This window comes from Oncorhynchus kisutch, linkage group LG17 (genome assembly GCF_002021735.2).
Source record: "Oncorhynchus kisutch isolate 150728-3 linkage group LG17, Okis_V2, whole genome shotgun sequence".
Taxonomy (NCBI): Eukaryota; Metazoa; Chordata; class Actinopteri; order Salmoniformes; family Salmonidae; genus Oncorhynchus; species Oncorhynchus kisutch.
The window spans coordinates 88,159,096-88,174,749 of NC_034190.2; the positions used below are offsets into that span (position 1 = coordinate 88,159,096).

At 50.0% G+C, this 15,654-nt stretch overlaps 1 protein-coding gene across 3 annotated transcripts in view; it reads right to left on the minus strand.

Annotated features, from left to right (window-relative positions):
• Window positions 1-4,292: 4,292 nt before the first annotated feature.
• LOC109899953 (mitochondrial carnitine/acylcarnitine carrier protein) overlaps window positions 4,293-15,654 on the minus strand; it is a 38,493-nt gene continuing 27,131 nt past the window's right edge. For 2 of the 3 annotated variants that reach the window (XR_004203774.1, XM_031794915.1), the window contains 2 exons: window positions 13,425-13,552; window positions 4,293-5,281 (listed from right to left, as the gene is read on the minus strand). Coding sequence is in view for 2 of the 3 variants with exons in the window: in XM_031794915.1 (XP_031650775.1) it covers window positions 5,219-5,281; window positions 13,425-13,552 (191 nt within the window). In the remaining variant the exon portion in view is untranslated. The remainder of the gene's footprint in view (window positions 5,282-13,424; window positions 13,553-15,654) is intronic. The other variant, XM_031794916.1, reaches the window with a different exon arrangement.

Below are 15,654 nucleotides of genomic sequence, written 5' to 3' on the forward strand. Positions count from 1 at the left end.
TACAGGAACAGGGTTGTCTACCCCTGCTCTAGGGTCCTCTGGTACTACAGGAACAGGGTTGTCTACCCCTGCTCTAGGGTCCTGTGGTACTACAGGAACAGGGTTGTCTACCCCTGCTCTAGGGTCCTGTGGTACTACAGGAACAGGGTTGTCTACCCCTGCTCTAGGGTCCTGTGGTACTACAGGAACAGGGTTGTCTACACCTGCTCTAGGGTCCTGTGGTACTACAGGAACAGTGTTGTCTACCCCTGCTCTAGGGTCCTGTGGTACTACAGGAACAGTGTTGTCTACCCCTGCTCTAGGGTCCTGTGGTACTACAGGAACAGGGTTGTCTACCCCTGCTCTAGGGTCCTGTGGTACTACAGGAACAGGGTTGTCTACCCCTGCTCTAGGGTCCTCTGGTACTACAGGAACAGGGTTGTCTACCCCTGCTCTAGGGTCCTGTGGTACTACAGGAACAGGGTTGTCTACCCCTGCTCTAGGGTCCTGTGGTACTACAGGAACAGGGTTGTCTACCCCTGCTCTAGGGTCCTGTGGTACTACAGGAACAGGGTTGTCTACCCCTGCTCTAGGGTCCTGTGGTACTACAGGAACAGGGTTGTCTACCCCTGCTCTAGGGTCCTGTGGTACTACAGGAACAGGGTTGTCTACCCCTGCTCTAGGGTCCTGTGGTACTACAGGAACAGGGTTGTCTACCCCTGCTCTAGGGTCCTGTGGTACTACAGGAACAGGGTTGTCTACCCCTGCTCTAGGGTCCTGTGGTACTACAGGAACAGGGTTGTCTACCCCTGCTCTAGGGTCCTCTGGTACTACAGGAACAGGGTTGTCTACTCCTGCTCTAGGGTCCTGTGGTACTACAGGAACAGGGTTGTCTACCCCTGCTCTAGGGTCCTGTGGTACTACAGGAACAGGGTTGTCTACCCCTGCTCTAGGGTCCTGTGGTACTACAGGAACAGGGTTGTCTACCCCTGCTCTAGGGTCCTGTGGTACTACAGGAACAGGGTTGTCTACCCCTGCTCTAGGGTCCTGTGGTACTACAGGAACAGGGTTGTCTACCCCTGCTCTAGGGTCCTGTGGTACTACAGGAACAGGGTTGTCTACCCCTGCTCTAGGGTCCTGTGGTACTACAGGAACAGGGTTGTCTACCCCTGCTCTAGGGTCCTGTGGTACTACAGGAACAGGGTTGTCTACCCCTGCTCTAGGGTCCTGTGGTACTACAGGAACAGGGTTGTCTACCCCTGCTCTAGGGTCCTCTGGTACTACAGGAACAGGGTTGTCTACCCCTGCTCTAGGGTCCTGTGGTACTACAGGAACAGGGTTGTCTACCCCTGCTCTAGGGTCCTCTGGTACTACAGGAACAGGGTTGTCTACCCCTGCTCTAGGGTCCTGTGGTACTACAGGAACAGGGTTGTCTACCCCTGCTCTAGGGTCCTGTGGTACTACAGGAACAGGGTTGTCTACCCCTGCTCTAGGGTCCTGTGGTACTACAGGAACAGGGTTGTCTACCCCTGCTCTAGGGTCCTGTGGTACTACAGGAACAGGGTTGTCTACCCCTGCTCTAGGGTCCTGTGGTACTACAGGAACAGGGTTGTCTACCCCTGCTCTAGGGTCCTGTGGTACTACAGGAACAGGGTTGTCTACCCCTGCTCTAGGGTCCTGTGGTACTACAGGAACAGGGTTGTCTACCCCTGCTCTAGGGTCCTCTGGTACTACAGGAACAGGGTTGTCTACCCCTGCTCTAGGGTCCTGTGGTACTACAGGAACAGGGTTGTCTACCCCTGCTCTAGGGTCCTGTGGTACTACAGGAACAGGGTTGTCTACCCCTGCTCTAGGGTCCTGTGGTACTACAGGAACAGGGTTGTCTACCCCTGCTCTAGGGTCCTGTGGTACTACAGGAACAGGGTTGTCTACCCCTGCTCTAGGGTCCTGTGGTACTACAGGAACAGGGTTGTCTACCCCTGCTCTAGGGTCCTGTGGTACTACAGGAACAGGGTTGTCTACCCCTGCTCTAGGGTCCTGTGGTACTACAGGAACAGGGTTGTCTACCCCTGCTCTAGGGTCCTGTGGTACTACAGGAACAGGGTTGTCTACCCCTGCTCTAGGGTCCTGTGGTACTACAGGAACAGGGTTGTCTACCCCTGCTCTAGGGTCCTGTGGTACTACAGGAACAGGGTTGTCTACCCCTGCTCTAGGGTCCTGTGGTACTACAGGAACAGGGTTGTCTACCCCTGCTCTAGGGTCCTGTGGTACTACAGGAACAGGGTTGTCTACCCCTGCTCTAGGGTCCTGTGGTACTACAGGAACAGGGTTGTCTACCCCTGCTCTAGGGTCCTGTGGTACTACAGGAACAGGGTTGTCTACCCCTGCTCTAGGGTCCTGTGGTACTACAGGAACAGGGTTGTCTACCCCTGCTCTAGGGTCCTGTGGTACTACAGGAACAGGGTTGTCTACCCCTGCTCTAGGGTCCTGTGGTACTACAGGAACAGGGTTGTCTACCCCTGCTCTAGGGTCCTGTGGTACTAGTTTTTGGAAAATGTGGAATATTTTGCCTTCAAAATAAATGTCCCTCATTGAAACAGATACAAATAGTGGAATCATGCCATATTTGCAAAAGATAATGCTTAACAACTTTATTATATAAATTCAACAAAATACAATTTGTTGATTAGAAAAAGACAATGTAAAAAGAAATTAGAAAATCGTGTTGTGGATATATTAGACTTCATCATTGCATTGGGGGCATACTTATATTTCACTGTACAGCCTCACCTATAGATTGTGGATCAATAACAATGGGGTATCAGCCTATTCAGTGACACCAACTGAACACAACTGTGAAGATAAGTGTCATAACTCTTATTGCAAGACTCACTTCGCTTTTCAGCCTATTGGCTGGTGTGCTAATGTGGAGAATTTCACAGTGGTGTTAAAGTCCTGTAATATCAAATCTAATTTTATTGGTCACATGGTTAGCAGATGTTAATGCGAGTGTAGCGAAATGCTTGTGCTTCTAGTTCCGACAATGCATTAATAACCAACGAGTAATCTAACCTAACAATTTCACAACAACTACCTTATACACACAAGTGTAAAGAAATATGTACATTAAAATATATGAATGAGTGACGGTACAGAACGGCATAGGCAAGATAGAGTAGATGGTACCGAGTACAGTATATACATATGAGATGAGTAATGTAGGGTATGTAAACATTTATATGAAGTGGCATAGTTTAAAGTGGCTAGTGATACATGTATCACATAAAGATGCAGTAGATGGTATAGAGTACAGTATATACATCTGAGATGAGTAATGTAGGGTATGTAAACATTTATATGAAGTGGCATTGTTAAAAGTGACTAGTGATACGTTTTTCAACTTTTCCATGATTAAAATGGCTGGATTTGAGTCAGTATGTTGGCAGCAGCCAATTGTCTAGTAGATACCACTCCGTTTGATTGACACCCCCTCATTCTCATATGGGAGGAAGAAATACAGAACTATATTAAATGAATAAATATATAAATTAATCAAAGTTTTAATAAGTTTGTAATTGAACAGTTATTACAGATAAAGAGGAAATGACATTTTAGTATTTCTGTATTTCTGTATTTCAGTATTTCAGTATTTCTGTATTTCTGTATTTCAGTATTTCTGTATTTCAGTATTTCAGTATTTCTGTATTTCAGTATTTCTGTATTTCTGTATTTCAGTATTTCTGTATTTCAGTATTTCTGTATTTCAGTATTTCTGTATTTCTGTATTTCTGTATTTCAGTATTTCTGTATTTCAGTATTTCAGTATTTCTGTATTTCAGTATTTCAGTATTTCTGTATTTCAGTATTTCAGTATTTCAGTATTTCTGTATTTCCTTGCTAATTAATGTTTTATTTCATTGTAATTATGGCAGCTTTGACCTCCATATTATGCTGCAGCACCCCTGAAAGATGAGAATTAAGGTGAAACAAAAGTAGTGCACTGGGCCTTTATTAGTCCTGTATTAGCAGACTGATGTCGCCGTCTGTCTGTGAAACAAATCGCAGCACCTCCTGCCCCAAAGATCTTCCCGCAACTATGCCTCCAGCAAAAAGACAGAATAAACTTCTTGAATACTAGAACATAAAGGTAGAAATAAAATCTAGAAAATAGCTGTGGCCTACTCCTAGCATACCATAAAGGTAGAAATAGAATCTAGAATACACCTCTCTATGCTCAAAACCTTAGATTAGTGTCCAATGGTAATTTAGGGCCTGAATTACCCATAAACGATGCATTAATAGACACAGCAATGTCATATTTGGCAAATTACACTTTATTCAAACAAATGTATAAAGCCTGTTCTGAGATAAATCTGCTCATAAATGGATTTGATTAATTGTCAAAATTAATCCAATTATATCACATTTAAAATGTACATCAAAACCCCTAAATTGGTCAATAAACAAATGAAGGCATTTAAAAAAAATGTTTTACATCTTCAACATTCAAACACGTCTTTATTGTTACTATTAACAATGAATAATGAATATAAATATAGTGCACTATTATCAGGTGCCTTTTAGACACAACCTTAGGTTCACAGAAATATGTCAAAATCATCCCCTTAAATAAATATCATGATTGTCATTATTTCACTGTGCGTTTAAACTTCTCTTCAACAAGACGTGAATCACAGGACAAGATGTCAAACTGAAACAGGACAAGATGTCAAACTGAAACAGGAAAAGATGTCAAACTGAAACAGGACAAGATGTCAAACTGAAACAGGACAAGATGTCAAACTGAAACAGGACAAGATGTCAAACTGAAACAGGACAAGATGTCAAACTGAAACAGGACAAGATGTCAAACCGAAACAGGACAAGATGTCAAACTGAAAAATCTGTGAATATATTTTTTAGAACCACATTAACAACAAGGAGGACAAGAATTCACATTGTTGTTGTCATGAAAAACCATGACTAGTTAAATTAAGGTTAAATACAACAACAAAAACCATCACCCTATTCCCTATATAGTGCACTACTTTCCCTATATAGTGCAAAACTGACCAGAGCCCTATTACCTACAGGCCCTAGGCAAAAGTAGTGCACTATATAGGGAATAGTGTGCCATTTGGGAAGCATGAAACTGAGGTCAAGAGAAGAGTCCAGTCTGAAGACAGCGACAGGTCAATGCAGGTTACAACCTCTTAATGACAGGTCATAGCAGGAGACTTCACCAGGTGGGAGCCAGCCAATTTAGACACTCTAACGCCAATTCATACCCTAGAAAACAGGCCTGAGGGAGACAGAGAGGAGATCAGAGCAGAAAGAACCCTAGAAAGAAAATGATGGGTTATGGATGCTGATAGGTGGGTTGGTGTGGTACTGTGTGTTGATATGTGGGTTGGTGTGATGCTGGATGCTGATAGGTGGATTGGTGTGGCGGCAGGTAGCGTAGCGGTTAGACCATTGAGCAGGAAAAATAAGGTTTCTATGTGAAATCCATAGATTAGGGCCTAATGAAATTATTTTAATTGACCGATTTCCTTATTGACTGTAACTCAGCAAAATCTTTGAAGTTGTCGCATGTTGCGTTTGTATTTTTGTTCAGTGTAGTTCCAATTCCCGAGTCTTCAAGGTGAAAAATAGGTCGATCTGCCCTTTAGCAAGGCACTTAACCCTAATTGCTCCAGGGTCGCTGTCAATAATGGCTGTTCCCTGGCTGTGACCCCACTCTCTGACAGTGTCGCAGGGGAAGCTGGGATATGTAAAAAGCACATTTCCATTTCATGCTTGTACAGGTTATCCATTTGTAGGGAGGTTTCCTGGACACAGATTAAGGCTAATCCTAGACTAAATTTCTCAGACATGGTTTCAAATAGTTTCACACTTGCCCTAGATTTAGAACATCTGATTTCCAGAAGGAAGATTAGAGTCAATCTAGATCTAGGTGAAGACTTGGCAGAGGCTTAACTTCAGATTAATGGATGTTGGCCTCTAGATTGAATTTGGCAATGGAGGAAAATGTATTACCTGGACTATTTCAATGATCATCAAAGAGCACCTCCAAGGCAAAAGGGCGGTAAAAGACAGGAGCAACTCACTGAATGATTTTGAAGAACTCAATTTCTGTGACCTTTTCCGTGTATACAAAGAAAATGCATCTATTTGTTTGCTTGAGCCAAGGCTTTCATCTGACTATCTTCAGAGAAGGCCCATCCCTCCTTCCCAACAACTGCTGATCACCTTGAGGTTTTTGGCATCTGGAACCTTCCATCGTGAAACAGGAGATTAGTGTGGTGTAAGTGAACTGACTGTATGCAGAAATGTCCACAAAGTCTATATGTGAACTGAACGACAATTACATCAATTTCGCTGATGCTGCTGCCCAAGCCAACTACAAGGTAGAGTTCTATTACTATGGGAACTTCCCTGGAGTCATTGGCTGTATAGTCGGATATATAAATGGCACCGGAGGGGATGGCTGCCGTTTTATTGGCTCTTAACCAACCGTGCTATTTTGTTGTTTCTTCGCATTGTTTGTAACTTATTTTGTACATAATGTTGCTGATACCGTCTCTTATGACCGAAAAGAGCTTCTGGACATCAGAACAGAGATTACTCACCTTGAACTGGACAAATAATTTTTTTAGTACGAGAAGGATGTATTCCAGACACCCGAACAGGCCCTCATCCCCGTCATTCGCAGGAGAGGGAAACGGCGGTGTCGCAAAAGGAGATCGGGTGCCTTGTGAGGATCCGGCAACGAGGGTGCCTTTTCCATCAGTATTACTGGCCAACTTACAATCGCTCAATAATAAAGTGGACAAACTACAAGCATGTATATCCCATCAACGGGACATTAAAAACTGTAATATCTTATGTTTCACCGAGTCGTGGCTGAATGACGACATGAATACCATACAGCTGGTGGGTTTTACACTGTATCGGCAGGATAGAACAGCAGCCTCTAGTAAGACAAGGGGTGGTGGTCTATACACTGTATCAGCAGGATAGAACAGCAGCCTCTAGTAAGAGAAGGGGTGGTGGTCTATACACGGTATCAGAATAGAACAGCAGCCTCTGGTAAGACAAGGGGTGGTGGTTTATACACTGTATCAGCAGGATAGAACAGCAACCTCTGGTAAGACAAGGGGTGGTGGTCTATCCACTGTATCAGGATATAACAGCAACCTCTGGTAAGACAAGGGGTGGTGGTCTATCCACTGTATCAGGATATAACAGCAACCTCTGGTAAGACAAGGGGTGGTGGTCTATACACTGTATCAGGATAGAACAGCAGCCTCTGGTAAGACAAGGGGTGGTGGTCTATACACTGTATCAGCAGGATAGAACAGCAGCCTCTGGGAAGACAAGGGGTGGTGGTCTATACACTGTATCAGCAGGATAGAACAGCAGCCTCTGGGAAGACAAGGGGTGGTGGTCCCCCATCTGCCTCTGGTCTTACTGGGGGTCCTCCACCAGTCCCCCATCTGCCTCTGGTCTTACTGGGGGTCCTCCACCAGTCCCCCATCTGCCTCTGGTCTTACTGGGGGTCCTCCACCAGTCCCCCATCTGCCTCTGGTCTTACTGGGGGTCCTCCACCAGTCCCCCATCTGCCTCCGGTCTTACTGGGGGTCCTTCACCAGTCCCCCAGCTCCTCTGGTCTTACTGGGGGTCCTCCACCAGTCCCCCATCTGCCTCTGGTCTTACTGGAGGTCCTCCACCAGTCCCCCAGCTCCTCTGGTCTTACTGGGGGTCCTCCACCAGTCGCCCAGCTCATCTCGTCTAACTGGGGGTCCTCCACCAGTCCCCCAGCTCATCTGGTCTAACTGGGGGTAATCCACCAGTCCCCCAGCTCATCTGGTCTAACTGGGGGTCCTCCACCAGTCCCCCAGCTCCTCTGGTCTAAGTGGGGGTCCTCCACCAGTCCCCCATCTTTCTCTGGTCTTACTGGGGGTCCTCCACCAGTCCCCCAGCTCCTCTGGTCTAACTGGGGGTCATCCACCAGTCCCCCAGCTCCTCTGGTCTAAGTGGGGGTCCTCCACCAGTCCCCCATCTGCCTCTGGTCTTACTGGGGGTCCTCCACCAGTCCTCCATCTGCCTCTGGTCTTACTGGAGGTCCTCCACCAGTCCCCCAGCTCCTCTGGTCTTACTGGGGCCCTCCACCAGTCCCCCAGCTCCTCTGGTCTTACTGGGGGTCCTCCACCAGTCGCCCAGCTCATCTCGTCTAACTGGTGGTCCTCCACCAGTCCCCCAGCTCATCTGGTCTAACTGGGGGTAATCCACCAGTCCCCCAGCTCATCTGGTCTAACTGGGGGTCCTCCACCAGTCCCCCAGCTCCTCTGGTCTAAGTGGGGGTCCTCCACCAGTCCCCCATCTTTCTCTGGTCTTACTGGGGGTCCTCCACCAGTCCCCCAGCTCCTCTGGTCTAACTGGGGGTCATCCACCAGTCCCCCAGCTCCTCTGGTCTAAGTGGGGGTCCTCCACCAGTCCCCCATCTGCCTCTGGTCTTACTGGGGGTCCTCCACCAGTCCCCCATCTGCCTCTGGTCTTACTGGGGGTCCTCCACCAGTCGCCCAGCTCACCTGGTCTAACTGGGGGTCCTCCACCAGTCCCCCAGCTCCTCTGGTCTAACTGGGGGTCCTACACCAGTCCCCCAGCTCCTCTGGTCTTACAGGGGGTCCTCCATCAGTCCCCCAGCTCATCTGGTCTTACTGGGGATCCTCCACCAGTCTCCCATCTGCCTCTGGTCTTACTGGGGGTCCTCCACCAGTCCCCCATCTGCTTCTGGTCTTACTGGGGGTCCTTCACCAGTCCCCCAGCTCCTCTGGTCTTACTGGGGGTCCTCCACCAGTCCTCCATCTGCCTCTGGTCTTACTGGGGGTCCTCCACCAGTCCCCCAGCTCCTCTGGTCTTACTGGGGATCCTCCACCAGTCTCCTATCTGCCTCTGGTCTTACTGGGGGTCCTCCACCAGTCCCCCATCTGCCTCCGGTCTTACTGGGGGTCCTTCACCAGTCCCCCAGCTCCTCTGGTCTTACTGGGGGTCCTCCACCAGTCCCCCATCTGCCTCTGGTCTTACTGGAGGTCCTCCACCAGTCCCCCAGCTCCTCTGGTCTTACTGGGGGTCCTCCACCAGTCCCCCAGCTCCTCTGGTCTTACTGGGGGTCCTCCACCAGTCGCCCAGCTCATCTCGTCTAACTGGGGGTCCTCCACCAGTCCCCCAGCTCATCTGGTCTAACTGGGGGTAATCCACCAGTCCCCCAGCTCATCTGGTCTAACTGGGGGTCCTCCACCAGTCCCCCAGCTCCTCTGGTCTAAGTGGGGGTCCTCCACCAGTCCCCCATCTTTCTCTGGTCTTACTGGGGGTCCTCCACCAGTCCCCCAGCTCCTCTGGTCTAAGTGGGGGTCCTCCACCAGTCCCCCATCTGCCTCTGGTCTTACTGGGGGTCCTCCACCAGTCCCCCAGCTCATCTGGTCTTACTGGGGATCCTCCACCAGTCTCCCATCTGCCTCTGGTCTTACTGGGGGTCCTCCACCAGTCCCCCATCTGCTTCTGGTCTTACTGGGGGTCCTTCACCAGTCCCCCAGCTCCTCTGGTCTTACTGGGGGTCCTCCACCAGTCCTCCATCTGCCTCTGGTCTTACTGGAGGTCCTCCACCAGTCCCCCAGCTCCTCTGGTCTTACTGGGGCCCTCCACCAGTCCCCCAGCTCCTCTGGTCTTACTGGGGGTCCTCCACCAGTCCCCCATCTGCCTCTGGTCTTACTGGGGGTCCTCCACCAGTCCCCCAGCTCCTCTGGTCTTACTGGGGATCCTCCACCAGTCTCCTATCTGCCTCTGGTCTTACTGGGGGTCCTCCACCAGTCCCCCATCTGCCTCCGGTCTTACTGGGGGTCCTTCACCAGTCCCCCAGCTCCTCTGGTCTTACTGAGGGTCCTCCACCAGTCCCCCATCTGCCTCTGGTCTTACTGGAGGTCCTCCACCAGTCCCCCAGCTCCTCTGGTCTTACTGGGGGTCCTCCACCAGTCCCCCAGCTCCTCTGGTCTTACTGGGGGTCCTCCACCAGTCGCCCAGCTCATCTCGTCTAACTGGGGGTCCTCCACCAGTCCCCCAGCTCATCTGGTCTAACTGGGGGTAATCCACCAGTCCCCCAGCTCATCTGGCCTAACTGGGGGTCCTCCACCAGTCCCCCAGCTCCTCTGGTCTAAGTGGGGGTCCTCCACCAGTCCCCCATCTTTCTCTGGTCTTACTGGGGGTCCTCCACCAGTCCCCCAGCTCCTCTGGTCTAACTGGGGGTCATCCACCAGTCCCCCAGCTCCTCTGGTCTAAGTGGGGGTCCTCCACCAGTCCCCCATCTGCCTCTGGTCTTACTGGGGGTCCTCCACCAGTCCTCCATCTGCCTCTGGTCTTACTGGAGGTCCTCCACCAGTCCCCCAGCTCCTCTGGTCTTACTGGGGCCCTCCACCAGTCCCCCAGCTCCTCTGGTCTTACTGGGGGTCCTCCACCAGTCTGCCAGCTCATCTCGTCTAACTGGTGGTCCTCCACCAGTCCCCCAGCTCATCTGGTCTAACTGGGGGTAATCCACCAGTCCCCCAGCTCATCTGGTCTAACTGGGGGTCCTCCACCAGTCCCCCAGCTCCTCTGGTCTAAGTGGGGGTCCTCCACCAGTCCCCCATCTTTCTCTGGTCTTACTGGGGGTCCTCCACCAGATCCCCCAGCTCCTCTGGTCTAACTGGGGGTCATCCACCAGTCCCCCAGCTCCTCTGGTCTAAGTGGGGGTCCTCCACCAGTCCCCCATCTGCCTCTGGTCTTACTGGGGGTCCTCCACCAGTCCCCCATCTGCCTCTGGTCTTACTGGGGGTCCTCCACCAGTCGCCCAGCTCACCTGGTCTAACTGGGGGTCCTCCACCAGTCCCCCAGCTCCTCTGGTCTAACTGGGGGTCCTACACCAGTCCCCCAGCTCCTCTGGTCTTACAGGGGGTCCTCCATCAGTCCCCCAGCTCATCTGGTCTTACTGGGGATCCTCCACCAGTCTCCCATCTGCCTCTGGTCTTACTGGGGGTCCTCCACCAGTCCCCCATCTGCTTCTGGTCTTACTGGGGGTCCTTCACCAGTCCCCCAGCTCCTCTGGTCTTACTGGGGGTCCTCCACCAGTCCTCCATCTGCCTCTGGTCTTACTGGAGGTCCTCCACCAGTCCCCCAGCTCCTCTGGTCTTACTGGGGCCCTCCACCAGTCCCCCAGCTCCTCTGGTCTTACTGGGGGTCCTCCACCAGTCGCCCAGCTCATCTGGTCTAACTGGGGGTCCTCCACCAGTCCCCCAGCTCCTCTGGTCTAAGTGGGGGTCCTCCACCAGTCCCCCATCTGCATCTGGTCTTACTGGGGGTCCTCCACCAGTCCCCCATCTGCCTCTGGTCTTACTGGGGGTCCTCCACCAGTCGTCCAGCTCCTCTGGTCTAACTGGGGGCCCTACACCAGTCCCCCAGCTCCTCTGGCCTTACAGGGGGTCCTCCATCAGTCCCCCAGCTCATCTGGTCTTACTGGGGGTCCTCCACCAGTCCCCCAGCTCCTCTGGTCTAACTGGGGGTCCTCCACCAGTCTCCCAGCTCCTCTGGTCTAACTGAGGGTCCTCCACCAGTCCCCTAGCTCATCTGTCTCTGGTCTTCCTGGGGTCCTCCACCAGTCTCCCAGCTCATCTGTCTCTGATCTTACTGGGGGTCCTCCACCAGTCTCCCAGCTCATCTGTCTCTGGTCTTACTGGGGGTCCTCCACCAGTCTCCCAGCTCATCTGTCTCTGGTCTTACTGGGGGTCCTCCACCAGTCCCCCAGCTCATCTGTCTCTGATCTTACTGGGGGTCCTCCACCAGTCTCCCAGCTCATCTGTCTCTGGTCTTCCTGGGGTCCTCCACCAGTCTCCCAGCTCATCTGTCTCTGATCTTACTGAGGGTCCTCCACCAGTCTCCCAGCTCATCTGTCTCTGGTCTTCCTGGGGGTCCTCCACCAGTCTCCCAGCTCATCTGTCTCTGGTCTTCCTGGGGGTCCTCCACCAGTCCCCCAGCTCATCTGTCTCTGGTCTTCCTGGGGGTCCTCCACCAGTCTCCCAGCTCATCTGTCTCTGGTCTTCCTGGGGTTCTCCTACCAGTCTTGAAACACTCCCTACGATTAACAGCATTTGTCTTCTTTAAGTAGATTTTTATATATTTTTCCACAGAACCTTAGAAAGACAAGATGATATAGAACTTATATTAGTAATTATAATTATTTGTGATAGTTTGTTACATTTCTGTCACACAAATACATTTAGGCCCCACTGTGTTGTTACACCAGAAAAGTAACATTTCAAAGTGACTCTGATTTGTAAAAGGGGGCCAACAGTATATACAGTATATTACCTGAAGTTGCTGAAGCGTCCGTACGTTTTGTTTTTCGCGTGGAATTGTGGAATTCATTACAAATGGTAGTCCAGGCATTCTATTTCTTGTTTTCTGTTGATTAATCATACTGTTTGCTCTCCATAATTGGGTGATTTGACACAATTCACTTGAAGAGGGTTTTTCAAAGTCACAGCGTTTTCTGTAACCTCTGTCCATTGTTTGGATTAGGTGAGTTGCTCCAATTCCACACAATGCGTTTATGTATTAGTGTCCCATGCCTGGTTTCTGGAGCATCCTCAGGTCAGAACATTAACCAAATCAAGCTTCACAAAGATGAACTGGTTAGTCCTTACTTTCCTTAGTCTGGGACTCCCTAGTCTAGAAATAATTAATCTGAAGTTAAACGGCTCAGAAAGCCATTGTTTTATCTAGATTCATTTAAGTAGAATTAGCCTGGTCCTGATTTAAATTGAACTCTGTCTGTGAAACCGCCCAGTAGTGAAACAGGACAAATATAAGCACCCCCTATTTGACCTTTTCAAATGGTGATTGGTGGGGTGGTGTGGTGCTAAATGCTGATAGGTGGGTTGGTGTGGTACTAAATGTTGATAGGTAGGTTGGTGTGGTACTAAATGTTGATAGGTAGGTTGGTGTGGTACAAAATGCTGATAGGTGGGGTGGTGTGGTACTAAATGCTGATTGGTGGGGTGGTGTGGTGCTAAAATGCTGATAGGTGGGTTGGTGTGGTACTAGATGCTGATAGGTGATGTGGTACTAAATGCTGATAGGTGGGTTGGTGTGGTACTAAATGTTGATAGGTAGGTTGGTGTGGTACTAAATGTTGATAGGTAGGTTGGTGTGGTACAAAATGCTGATAGGTGGGGTGGTGTGGTACTAAATGCTGATTGGTGGGGTGGTGTGGTGCTAAATGCTGATAGGTGGGTTGGTGTGGTACTAGATGCTGATAGGTGATGTGGTACTAAATGCTGATAGGTGGGGTGGTGTGGTACTAAATGCTGATTGGTGGGTTGGTGTGGCTATAGGTCTTGTAATAGGTTGTCTACCGCGTTGGCAGGGAAGGCTCTGAGGAACACGGCGTTGGATCCTTTATAGAGTGCTCTGGGCCCCTCGTCACGAAGCAGCTCCCGCAGTACATCTACCAGACCTGTTCCCCTGTACCGCCCGTCTGGAGCTACACACACACAGTAAGAAAAAACATATTTTCATTTGAATCTATCTGTTTAGCTATAGTTCCCCCAGTTAATTTGAATCTATCTGTTTAGCTATAGTTCCCCCAGTTAATTTGAATCTATCTGTTTAGCTATAGTTCCCCCAGTTAATTTGAATCTAAATATTTAGCTATAGTTCCCCCAGTTAATTTGAATCTATCTGTTTAGCTATAGTTCCCCCAGTTAATTTGAATCTATCTGTTTAGCTATAGTTCCCCCAGTTAATTTGAATCTATCTGTTTAGCTATAGTTCCCCCAGTTAATTTGAATCTAAATGTTTAGCTATAGTTCCCCCAGGTCTTCACAAAGGTATTCATTCAGTGATCCTTCTCTGTACCTTCCTCTGTTACTCTGGAGCAGGATGAGGACTGAGAATCTGTCTGTTATTGCCAGTTGCCACCACTACATGGGAGCATTCAGCTGCTGTCTCCTATAGTCCTGGCTGACAGGCTCCTGTAGTTTCATGTCATTTAGCAGACGCTCTCATGCAGAGATATTTACATTCAACTAAGTTAGGTAAAACCACCACATTTCACAGTTTCCAGTCAGGCCATTCAACTGTGACAACCCTCCCACTCTGTCTGCCGAATTCTTTTTCTTTGCTCTTGTTCTCCTTAATAGGAGGTCGGTGGGCGGAGCCGGGAGGTTCGTCAGCAAAATGGGACACACCTGGGCACGGGTCTGTCCCGGGATAAATACACCTCTTTCCCATTTTATTGGAGAGAGTCTCTCCATGCAGACGCATGGATAGAGTTTGGTTGTGGCAGTTGGCAGGTTGCTTTGGCACCTTTCAACACCCCTCATTATCACATTTATGCACGCAAATACTCACTTACATTACTGACTACACACACACACCATTGTTCATTGTATTTAGTTTACTTCCATTCATAAATATATTGTTATTCCTTATCTCCACTTTGTCTCCCTTTTTTGTTACGAACTTCGAGTCGGTTCGTGACAAGTGAGGGCTCGTCTGGGATTTAAGGTTGGTTCCTAGACATTTTGGCATATAGCACTTTGTTGCATTATAAAGGACTAATACTAGCATGAGTTGTGTTTGGGAGAAAATGTGGAGTCAATGTTTGAGAACTCTGTAGTTGCTTTTGAGTTTTAATGTTTGGTAGGCCCAGTGTTGGTTGCCTTTGTTTGGGAAACTTGCCACTGCGGTGGATAGTTGGTTGTGTGCTGCGTTGGAGAGTATATTGGTTAGTTTCCAGGCCCCTGCCCAGGCTGGAGACTCTTGATCTACTCACTGTTGGGACATCGGTCTGAGGTGAGTACAATCGGCTGTGTACCTCAGTGGGAGATTTGGGTAGGGTAGTGACACTTGCTACCTGGAGCTATAGCCTTTATTTTTCCCCTGTTAGGCTTAGCGATGTGTTTCACTTTGGAATACGTTGGGCATGGTTATTTTGTTTGTTATTTTTGTGTGGTGTCTGTGGACGAAGCAGTTGTCTCGGGGGCACATCCGTGGCTTGGGTGAATCTGCCAGCATGCTGCGTGTTTTAATGCATTTATTTTTCCCTTGCCAGTAGACTACAGTGTGTAATTACCCACCGCAAATCCGCACGAAGACTAGGGTTGAGTTACTGTAGGTTTTATGGGAAGCTGTGGTGCTGTGGTGCCCAGCGTGGTGCCCAGCGTGGTGGTGCCCAGCGTGGTGCCCAGCGTGGTGGTGCCCAGCGTGGTGGTGCCCAGCGTGGTGGTGCCCAGCGTGGTGGTGCCCAGCGTGGTGGTGACCAGCGTGGTGGTGCCCAGCGTGGTGCCCAGCGTGGTGGTGCCCAGCGTGGTGCCCAGCGTGGTGGTGCCCAGCGTGGTGGTGCCCAGCGTGGTGGTGCCCAGCGTGGTGGTGCCCAGCGTGGTGGTGACCAGCGTGGTGGTGCCCAGCGTGGTGCCCAGCGTGGTGGTGCCCAGCGTGGTGCCCAGCGTGGTGGTGCCCAGCGTGGTGGTGCCCAGCGTGATTGTCAGTTCTCTTGTGGTCCGGTCTGGTGTGCTCAGCAGAGGGGAAGAGCGAGATCTTTTTTTTGTATTTCTAGTGACTATGGCTATGGCGTAGACACGT